This window comes from Xiphophorus hellerii, chromosome 5 (genome assembly GCF_003331165.1).
Source record: "Xiphophorus hellerii strain 12219 chromosome 5, Xiphophorus_hellerii-4.1, whole genome shotgun sequence".
Classification (NCBI taxonomy): Eukaryota; Metazoa; Chordata; class Actinopteri; order Cyprinodontiformes; family Poeciliidae; genus Xiphophorus; species Xiphophorus hellerii.
Genome location: NC_045676.1, coordinates 21968600 through 21980433, shown reverse-complemented (window position 1 = coordinate 21980433; position 11834 = coordinate 21968600). Strand labels below are relative to the sequence as shown.

The 11834-nt window shown below is 41.0% G+C and overlaps 1 protein-coding gene across 1 annotated transcript; it reads left to right on the top strand.

Moving 5' to 3' along the window:
• Nucleotides 1-6911: 6911 nt before the first annotated feature.
• On the top strand, nt 6912-9043 carry LOC116719860 (keratin, type I cytoskeletal 13-like). The gene is made up of 7 exons (XM_032562611.1): nt 6912-7440; nt 7548-7630; nt 7717-7873; nt 7964-8125; nt 8292-8417; nt 8515-8732; nt 8836-9043. The coding sequence occupies exons 1-7, from the start codon at nt 6982-6984 to the stop codon at nt 8927-8929; spliced, it is 1299 nt and encodes a 432-aa protein (XP_032418502.1). The 5' UTR covers nt 6912-6981; the 3' UTR covers nt 8930-9043.
• Nucleotides 9044-11834: the final 2791 nt, after the last annotated feature.

The window sequence follows — 11834 nt, the reverse complement described above, 5'->3', positions numbered from 1 at the left end:
GTTCAGTTGTGAAACAACCTGTGCTGAAGCAGAGGAACTCATCTTTATTTTGCGTGCAAAAGAAGGATGTTTTTAAAGTGTTAGGTTGACTATGGCGATCACTGGCGCAGGTAGGGGTGGGCTGGTGGTGCTGCAGCCCCATAGGGCAGCTAAAGTAATGAGCACTTTACACAAAACATGACATTATTCAAGAAAACAGACGCCATCAAATCAATCAAGTTGCAGGAAAAAGGCAGAACCCCATAATTTAACTTGTTTAAATAGACCACAGCCCAGAGTTAGTAGCACAGGAAGTTTGAACAGCATTTAGCTCACTTCAGCTTTATTTGTTAAGGGCAAATCCAGAATAAACACCATTTCAAGTATGCAATCAAATACACCCTTCATGATAAGGTGTTCTTGGTTTCTAAAGTGATTCAACTTCACTTGTGCAAGAACACACACTATATATTTCACCATGCCCTGAAAACTGGGAAAAAGTAAATAAATACTAAGTAGACTAGAAACCCTAAAAGTATTTGAACGGGGTTTACTTCCTTTGCTATTTTTACCACATGCGTATAATTAAGTTAAATCCAGATTTATTCAATTAAATTCAAGTGCAGGCAGATTTAAATCCCGTATAACCGCATGCAGTCCCATTTAATCCAGTTACTAATTATAAAAGTGCAGGTCAGTGTAAAACATTATCTAAAGCAAACCTGCATGCCACATTAAATCTTCTCTAGAGTTCGCAGCTCAGCAATCTGCCTCTCAAGCTTCTTTTACGTACACAAGTAGCAAAAAGCAGCTTAAATTTGCTGAAACTCATTGGAATCCATCTACCTCCTCCAGACAGCCTCTGCACTGCTGCTTTGGTCTCCATTTTAGCTGCTTGCTGCAAACCACACAAAACTGACTAGCAACCTCAGGTGCAAAAAAAAAAAAAAAAACGCCCTCAAACACAAAACTCTGGTTGGAGCATCTCTAATTTCAGTGTTTCCTCCTGATGTGAAAAATATAAAAACAAATGGCTGCCTGAAGAAATGTTTTTTATTCTTTTGCTGTAGAGGATTTACAATCAAGCTAACCAGAACGCTGCATTTCACATTTGTGTTCAGGTCCTCGGGAGATAAAATCCCTCCGTCAGTTTACTCGCAGCTACCTCGATCATTACCACGACACCACACAAGCACAAGCTTTATGGCTTTTTTAAAATTTATTGAAAATAATCAACTTTAATTTGCATCAATGGGAGCTGTAAATTTCCAGACTTGTGAAATCTCTGCAGCCTTTGCATGGAAACCTGTGTGAGGTGTGGTCACTCCCTGCAGGGCATCAGAAGAAACCCGTACAGGATGCAGAGCGTGCAACAGAACACAAAGACACCAGATTACTGCCAATAAATAAGTAAAAAGTACCTGACTGGGCTGTGAGTCATCTTGGCACTAACACTCACCTTCACAATGAGTAGAGAGATACTGTGTAGTATTGGCCCACACAGAAGGGATCCACACCCAGGTAAAGGCCGATGGGCATATCTATCATTCTTCTGCACATTACAGACGTACTGTTTTTCATTTTATGACAAACAGGGTTGGCTAGGGGGGAGGCTTTCTATATGCCAGGATAGGACTTTCTACTCAGACTCGAATCTGCTTTTTGCATCCTGAGAAGTCATTGGAGCGTGCAGCGCAGGCAAATGTGTGACAAGGAATTACGCGTGATCTTCTTGCCTCAACCGCAAACTGATCTCCAACTTATGCGCAATAATAACCCACTTAAGAAATCATAAATCAGGTTGAATCTGTGGTGAGGCTTGGATTGTTCCAGCAAGCGAAACGCTGATTACTTCATTCAGCAAAACGGAGCAAGCAAATACAAAGCTTCCAAACAAAAACCACAACCACACCTTGGCTTATCCCCACACATACCGACACCATCAATCATTCAGCGACAAATGAAACAATGGCCTCACTGTGGCTGTAGGGAAGGTGAGCGTAGTGCAGGAATGAACAGCTTTAAAATGAGTTGTACATTTAAGATAAAACAAAGAACAAGACAAACAGAGAGCAGGTGAATACGGTGTTATTAACTCTTACTTACAAGTGCATTTTCCTCTGTTTGCTGGTTTGTAGTTCTATAAATCTCAGGGATTAACCAGACCTTAAAGAGTTCATGTTGCGCGGTGGGAAAGGTTTGTACTGCTTGAACTTCGAAGGTTGTTTTGTTCTTGTATAAGAAATAATGTGCATTGTTGATTTTGACTTATCTTATTTGCATGAATCAATCATAGGCAAGGGTGGGGCTTCAGAGGTTAACGGAATAAAGCAAATTCAATAAAAGCAGCATACATTCTGGTTTCTTGAGTTGGTTTTAATGTTTTCGTTGTTTGTCTTTGGCAGAGGTTGCAGCAAAAGGTGGTTCTACAAAGTTTTTGTTACGCTTTTGTATTTAAAATTTTTGTGAAAACATTGCGGCTTGTGGTTGTAATTTGAGAAAATATGACATAGCTGAGCGGGTAGGAATGCAACACAATGCAGTGGATACTAACAAGGAATGTAAATCATCATTTGTCCCTGTTATAAATAGCCTTGCCAACAATTCAGGTTTGGTCATCCATTGTCCATACAGGCTCCTGCTTGCAGGGGGAGCGGGTTTCTATCTTGAGCTGTCATTGGGTGCAAAGTGAAACACATCCAGGTTGGTCGCAACTCTGTTGATCTCAGGCCGATGAAACCACAGAAACAAATTTCTGTGCACTGCGTCCTGAATGTTCTGTTCGGTGCTTTGTCTTCCCTTCTGGCTGCTGATGCTCATGTTTAATTACGGGACAGAGAGATCCTCTCACGTTACCTTGTTATGATTACTTACCCAGGGCAACAAAGCAACCACAAGCTGCAAACATTTCCGGATTGTTGTTTTGCCCTGCAGCAGCGATGTGAGCTGTTCACTTTGGATAGTTTCTGCAGGTCACATCATGCCAAAATGCCAGTGCTTTCTCAAACAGAGCTGTCCTGTAGCAACACATTTACAATTTCTCTCCCTGATCTGCCAACAAGACAAGTTGTGAAGTAACTCACAATGTCACCAGCAAAATATGGAGACCAAATGCAAACTTATTGTTCTTAAACATAAGCTTTTTGTCTCAGAATGTGAGAGATCGTGGAAGCTACATGAAGAAACCCATCATTTTTTCCAATTGTGACAGCTCACCAATTATCCTTTTTATGATAAAACAAAGCAGCCAGAGTATGTGAAAAGTTTTGAGCTGAGTGCCAAAGTGTGAGACAAGGAAGAGTCTCACATCGGACACTTTTTGAAACAGGACAATTCACCTGCATGGCTCAAATTTGAATCAGTTTGACTGAGAGTATTAGTGAAATCTGGCAGGTGTTTAGTTTACAGTGAGCTTGAAATGGTAGATAAGAATTTGATACATTATATAAATTACTGCTGCTGATGTTTTGATTATGGCTTTTGAAGAAAACAATGATATGGCTGATAAGTATTGCTACAATGATGTTTTGGAATAATTTGAAGGAAAAAAAGGACATCAATGAGGTTTTTTTATTATTTTTATTGCTAAGCATTTTTTGTTCAGTCACTCTGATTAGACAAATTTACTAAACCAGCTCAGATTAGGTCTGAGCTACTAAACCGCCTGATGGCAAAGTCTCACCTGGATCCTATGTTTTGATTAACAATAAATAAAAAAATAAGATAAATAGCTTTAATTAAAATTATATTCGTCTTTTTATGTATTTATGTTTATATCAATTTTGATTTTCAAGTTGTGCGTCTGGTAGCCCCTCCAGCCGGTGGGGCAATTGCCTATTCCAGGGGGGTAACAGTAAACAGGCTTCTAATGTAACATAAATACAAATACAAGCACTTATGTAATCTTTCAAATGAAATAACCATGTTGTATGTATGTACAATAAACCGTGTTTATTAATACACAATAAACAACAATGGTGCAAACAGTGACACATAGAAAATGCAGAGTAATGATGTTCAGATTCACATGAACTTTTGCTCATACTTTGCAGAAAGAGTCTGCAATCGCTGAAGTCTGTTTCTTTAAATGCAAAATCGATCTACTCCAATAAAAGTAGCAATAGTTCATATTAGTCAAGTAAAAGGAAAAAGTGCAGTAAAACTCCCACAAGTACTTTTGCTACCAAAAAGTTACTGAAGTAAATGTGGCCAGAACGAGAAACCTCTGAACATAATGACAAAATTAGTAGCTTCTTGTTATAAGATACAGGCGTAGATTAACTAACTAACATTATTAGAGTCCAACAGCGTCACTCAGCGTATTTGGCTTGTTTGGAAAATTTCTTTGCCTTTTGTCGTCTTGCTGCCATGAGGCGAGCCGCTCTGCACACATAGATGTAAAACCCGGCGTGAGCATTTTAACGCTCGTGATTTGCATAAAGGCGGCTCAGAAAACCCCGTTATGACACGTCAAAGGATTAGATGGGGGGGGGGTATTTCAGTGATGCCCCACCTCAACCGTGTCCCCCCTTCACTCCTCTTTAAAAACTTATTGGATATGCCCCTGCTCAGCAGTCTGAAGGAGGCATTTAATATAGATGTAAATGTTAATAAGCATTGATAACCTTTAGATATTTTGAATCTGACAAACTAAATTAAGATTCACTGAAGGGTTAACAGAGAGGGCAACGCAAATTAGCGCACATTAATATATATATTGTTATTAATCTAAGCTTTCTCGCGGAGTTTCTGTTTCTTATGTTCTCTCTTTTGTTTCGCCCTGAATAATCTCCGTAGCTTGAAGTCCATCAGCCTGTTCCAGCGTCGCACAGAGCATCGCCTGTATTAATGTGATCAGGACCGGTTTCCCCCTCATCGGACCAGAACCTGCTGCACTGAGCTGAGATGTGTTCAATAGGATGAGCGCAGCAGCGGTTCGTTCTGCTTCCCTTCCACCTCTGTGCCACACCAAAGTGCGCTGTGATGTGAAGTCGTGCAGCCGATGGAAATACGGAGACATGTCGAGGAAAGCTGTCACCATGGGAACGAATTTAAATCCTAAGCGATTCAGCTCCCATCTGTCACCTAATGCCTCTGCTCCAAGATCGACACAACTACTGAAGATTTGGTCACAAAGTTGTGGGATATGTGTGACATCAGCACGTTGACAGGTTGTTTTTTTTAATTTGTATTTTTTTATTGCAAATGTGATAAAAACACAATCAGAGGACTGTATCAAGAGATATTCATCTCTAGTCTGTACGTGTTAAGAGGGGCAGAGGGACAGACGCACATACTCATGCCTACGAACAATTCAGAGAGACTAATTAACGTGTGTTTTTGGACTGTGTGAGAAAGCTGGCGTACCGAACAGAGCCTCCATGAATGTATGGGGAGCACATGCAAACTTGATGCTTTTAAATCGATCACGTCATTTCTGTTTTCAAGGTAGCAAACCAACCAAACACTCTGACAAAACTTTCTCCAGAAGGAATATTCCGATCATGAACCCACTGCCTCCAAATTCAGGTCTCTCTGACATTTATCTCTGCCACGGGCAATTAAACTGGACCTTAAATCCTTCCACGAGGCAATTCCAACAGACATTAGTGAACTCTGTGAAGTTCTGGAAAGGCTGTTTAGTTGGTCTTTGAAGCACATGTGGTGATGTCACCAGTTTTCCCCTCTGCTGCCTGTTCAAGCTCCTTTTACATCTAATCATTTTCAAGTTCTGCCAATCCTTCAAAGGGATAAAATTTTTTATTTTGTCAGTGGCGTAGTAATCAAGATATAATGAATAGCAACTTTGTTGTGCATATTTTGTCTTCCCTTCAGTCTGAAACTGCCCAGAGTCCCTGACATCTGTTTCTTGTTTAGCTCTGAGGAGTCGAGTTTGGACCCTCAAAGTGATAAGTTCCAGCTTGAGGGAAGCTCTGGTTTGCGTTTTCCCGCACTGTGTGCATGCACCGTCAGCAACAGGCATCCATCGGTTGGAGGTAATAAAAACCATAAATCACAGACACACACACAAAAAAAGGGGGTGTTGCTAAAACTCAGTGTTACCAACATGATCTGGACTCAAATGGTTGAAACTATGTAATTATTTCCAAAGGTTTTCTGTGACACAGTTTGGTTAAATCTTCGGGGGGATATTATGAAACCCTTCAGGATGTAAAGAAGCAAACAAGCGAGAGCTTGTTCTCTTTCGGGTTATGACGGGCATGCCAGGACTTCAGTCCAAGAAAATAACAGGCAGTTAAATCCATGGTGAGCCAAGTATTGAATAAAGCCAGAGAGAGTTGCAGGAGGAAAAAACCCTGCAGGCTGCTGCAGAACAAAAGGAGACTGAAATGTAAGATGTGCACCTTATCCTAGACGATTTTAAAAGAAAGTTTTTCTGAATGTAACGTGAAAATGTATCGGACATAAGCCAAGCTCATCCATTTTCTTGTGTTTGTTCTGATTAGCGTCTTGGCAACAAAGCTGGTTTGGGCAGCGCTGTGTGTTTGTTTGTCCGGCTGCATGTTAGCTATTGCAGAAAATCAAAGGAAGTTGCTTTTACCTGAGAGGATCTTAGCAGGACTTAAAAACCTCTCCGAGGTGAAAGCAAACACACAATAATGGGTGTGGCTCTTTTACTCAACCTGTTGCAGACACAAGAAATGTTGACATATGAGCACTGTTTTAATAAAAACAAACACTGTCTTATGAAATTAGTGTGTCTTGGGTTAGTTTTTAAAACTAATTTTCAGCTTGTAAATTTTTCTTTAAAAATATCTAGTTCTGTACTGTGGCATAAAAAAAAACAGAGTCTGAAGTTGGTGCATGAAGGGTTGGACTCTGCACCCCTTTTAGATAATGTTCTCGCCATCAGTCATCCTGTGGGCTCCACCCATGTTGGCAGTAGGGGCGTACAGCATAAAAAGGAGGCAGCAGCAGTGTTGTGCATCTCAGCCACCTCCTTCCCTCTCGAGCAGGCAGACCTCCTGAGCAGCTTCAACAATGAGCAGCCTATCAAGAATTAGCATGTCCAGCGGCTACTCTGGACGCAACTTAGGTGGTGGAAGCTTGGGTGGAGCCCGGATGCAGAGGCAGTACGCTTCCAGTGTTTATGGTGGCGCAGGTGGGAGTGGAGCGAAGATCTCCATCTCCTCTGGTGGGTTTGGGGGTGGAAGCTATGGGATGGGAGGGGGGTCAGGTTTCGGCGGTGGAGCGGGCTTCGGGGGTGGTGCAGGCTTCGGGGCCGGCGGAGGAATGGACATCAACGTTGGAGCCAACGAGAAAGCCACCATGCAGAACCTGAATGACCGTCTGGCCTCTTACCTCGAGAAGGTGCGCAAACTGGAGAGCGCCAACGCCGAGCTGGAGCTGAAGATCCGACAGTACTTGGACAAAAAGACCGGCCCCGCTTCCCGGGACTACTCTGCTTACTTGGCCACCATCGCTGACCTGCAGGGAAAGGTACGTTGCATGACTTTCTAGTTCTAATTAAAACATGATTTTCCATCCTGAATGTGTCAAATAGATCACTGGCAGTCAATATTGGGAGTTGCTTCTTCATCCTGCAGATCCAGAAAGCTATTTGTGATAATGGAACCGTCTTCTTGGCCCACGAGAATGCAAAGTTGGCAGCAGACGACTTCAGAACCAAGTAAGAACAGGAGCTTAAGCCTTGATGTGTTCATACAATTGGAAGAAGTCCCTAGAAGATGATGTGTGTTTTTTACTGCCCCGCAGGTATGAAAACGAGCTAAGCATGCGTACATCAGTGGAGGCAGACATTGCTGAGTTGAAGAGAGTGCTGGATCAGCTCACGTTAGCCAGATCTGACCTGGAGATGCAGATAGAGGGTCTCAAGGAAGAACTGATCTTCCTCAAAAAGAACCATTTGGAGGTGCGTCCAGAACAGGAGCATGTCTGTCTCAAAGGTAGCATAAAATCCACAGAAACCCAACTCAACAGCACATGCGTTGTGATTATGCAGGAAATGGAGGCTCTGAGGAACCAGATGAGTGGCCAGATCAATGTGGAGGTGGATGCAAAGCCGCAGGTAGACCTGACCAAGATCATGGCTGAGATCCGTGAGCAGTATGAAGGCGTGGCCACCAAGAACCAGAAGGAACTCCAGTCCTGGTTCGACTCGAAGGTGAGACTTGGTTCTCTCTGAGAAGTTCAGCGGACACCAGTCTATTTACGGTTTGGTATTTGCAGATTCTTGATTTCAGGGTGGTCATGGTCACTGAACCCAGTGGTCAACAAAAGTTTAAAAGTGTGATGTGATTCATGACTCTGATGTTTTCCCATATCTGCAGACAGAGACGCTCAACAAAGAGATGGTGGTGAGTACAGAAACTCTGCAGACGACCAAGACAGAGATCTCTGAGCTCCGGCGCACATTACAAGGCCTGGAAATTGAGCTCCAGTCACAATACAGCATGGTAAGTTACCCTGACCTGGCTTTGCTTCTGTTCCCATGAACAAAATGCTATTGTTCTGCTTTTGGTAAATGTATGTATCCTCCTCTCTCTTCATCAGAAAGCGGGTCTGGAGGGCACGTTAGCTGAAACAGAGTCCCGGTACTCTATGAAGCTCCAAGGGCTCCAGATGCAGGTGACATCTCTGGAGAAACAGCTGACACAGCTGCGTGCCGACATGGAACGACAAAGCCAAGAGTACCAGATGCTGCTCGACGTGAAGACGAGGCTGGAGATGGAGATCGCAGAATACAGGAGGCTGCTGGATGGAGAGGGCAGGTTAGTGGGGAAAAAAAAAGACAATCTGACATTTAATCAAAAACTAAACAAAAGCCTCACATTTATCTTTATACAAGCGCTGATTGTCTTTGTGTCCTTGTAGCATTGGCAGTAAAGAAAGCAGCACGGTGAAGAAGGTCATCGTGGTCACAGAGGAGATTAAGGACGGCAAGGTGGTTTCCTCAAAAACCTCCTGATGACCTGAGACACACGGAAAACACGAGGAACCGCAGCTGAAGGTCGCGTCACCATCTGGATCAGAACTGCTTCCTTCATATAACACCAACGCAATAAAAGCCTCTATCACTCTATCCTGTCTGCGTCTTTGTAATTCTTGATAATGTAAAATATGTTTTCATTAACATACTATCACCAGGCAGCTAGCGCTGTAAAATGGGAATTGTGCCTTGTATTCTGTCACAACATCTTCAGACTTAAAGGATCAGCCTCTAATTCAAAAAAAGTAGATCAACTTGAAATTTATCTGCTTGAAAACATAGATATTAGTTTATAAAAACCTCCTCCTTGAGTAACAATTTCTTATGAGTTGACCTGTTCAGTGTCCTGAAGTAAAATCTATATATATATATTTTTTTTTTTGCAGTACTCCAGTATAATCATAATCGCTCACCGCAAAGTTTCCAGGCTCAATTAAATCATATGTTGGAAGAAAAATAAATCCTATAATATTAACACATTTAAAAAGAAAGTTATTGAGTCTTTAAACACATTTATTCCTCTTCTCGAGATGATGAGTCTGTACAGAAACACCCGTCAGGGATGAGTTTAAAATCAACAAGGTGATAGAAAACAGTAATTTTCTTTGTTGCTTTGCCAGTGACTTTATCCTTTTAGTGTTTTAAAATTGACAGAAAATTACAGGAAACATATGTCTCTGTCAATTTCTGTTGATGCAGATTGATTTCAGTCTCTCTCTTTGTTATTGTTTATATTCAGTACCAAATAATACAGGCATTATGTTCTGACCTTCTGCAGAGGACGCAGGAATGTGAGCGGTCCGGCTGTAGTTTGATTGTAGGTTGTACCTGTATGACATTTTTATGAACAAATATGTTCTTTCACATTTTTATTACAACTGTCACTGTCATAACTCTATAACTCTATGCCCTCTCCCTGTGGACCTGCTGCCATCTGAAGAAATACACTGCTCCTGCTCACATCATCCATGTGTATGCGCTTCTCCCAACCTCCTCCTTGCTCTCTGTTACTCTACAATGAAGCCTGCTGTGAATGCTGAAGCTAGTTAGCGTAGCCACAGAAGATAGCGGATAAACTGTTTTCCTGGAACATTGTTTCTCCACTATTAGCAGAATGATCATCTCATAAAAGAGGGGTATTGACAGCGCTAAGATATTCCTCCTGGCACTGCTTGGTTGTTTTTGACAGGGACGGTGCATTTCTCAGGGGAGGTCAGACGAGCTCAATCTTTTCACAGATTATTTGTCTCATATCATACTGTCACAGTGACAGTTATAACAATAGAATAGTGTGTTTTTTTTAATAAGTTACATCTATCTTTGGGAGTTTTTCAGTGTGACACTGAATGCCTTCAGATATACTGCACAAGATCTGTGCCTTAGTTTTTCAAACATGACGTTTCTGAATTTAATCAAATTAACAGAACCCCACAGCACTATTTATTGAGTCACACACAGAATCACAGTTCCTCTAAGTCTAAGAAAGCCTATAGACAATCTGTGAAAAGAAAACGTTCACTGCTATATTCTCCTTAGGAATTTAGATGGGAGGAGGAAATATTTATGACAAATGACGAAACACGTAAATCTGACACTTTGACGCAGAGAACATTCCAAGGGAGAGAAAATGATAAATTAGACAAACCTTTGTTGTAACCTTGGGCATATAACCATGTCTTATTGCTGTATAGTTTATCTATAAGAACTAAACAACCAGAAAAGACATTTGAAACAATTCATCAAGACACAAGCAGGCTGGGTTCACTCCTTGGGGTTGCGCCCGATTTCTCCCTATCAGATTTTGGCGCAACACCGAGCTGCGTAATTACTTTAAAGCCAGAAAGCAGCAGCCAAAACATTTCTATAAGACATACCTCTACTACTAGACTTGCTTTTACCTCTACTATTAGACTTGCTTTTGCTGCCCTCTGCTGTCACCGTATCTCGGTTGTGCTAATTGTTTCTGACTGATGTTTGTCTAACAGATGCAGTCTTTTAGGCTCCCAAACTCTGGAACTCCTTTGCCACTGAGCTAAAGCTAAAGACACACATTAGCATCTGTAATAGTGCCCAAAAGCAATAGCTTAAGCCTGGGCAAAGCTGCTTACACGGGAAAACGTAATGAATGTCCTTTTAGTACTGGTCATTCTGCTTTTTATATTTTCTTCATTTTATCCCCCTCTCTTTTCTTATTCTTCAAAAACCTCCTACAGTGAGGTGTTGATAATTAGCAAGGCCGCAATAACACAAAAAACATCGCATCTCGTATTCTAGTGTAGAATTGTCTATAATTAAATGAATAAAATAAGATGGAAAAGAATATTGGTTTTGTAAATTTATAGTTCTACTTCTAATTTCTTAGGGTGTCTAAGAACTGCAAGTGAAAAATTGCATTTAAGCTAACTGGCATTTTGACAGAAAGGTTATCAATATCCACTGCCCCTATAATAAATAAATTCAAATGATCAATTTTAATTTAAAAGTTGTTTAAGTGTTTCGGGGGTTTTACAATAGAAATTTGAAGTTTTTAATGTGGTAATATTTGTGCAAATCTGGGGTGGCGTTTTGCTAATTGGCTTGGTTTTTACTTGAATGTTTTAGCAATCATAAAAAACTGTGTTATAACAATAATAATCTTTTTTAAAGAAACCCAAAACTACTGTCTGTAGTAAATACTAAAGCATGTGTCTTTAGCTAGTGAATCTTTGTGGTTTTAATCATGAAAACATAAATACCAAGGCTAGTTCACTGGGTAGGTGTGGAAAAGGAAGCAGATCTAAATAGTCTTTTCTAATATAACTATGATATTTTGTCCCAGTTTGTATGAAAAGAAAACTGCTGTTTAAATGTGTATATATATATATAACAAAAACACAAAAGAAAA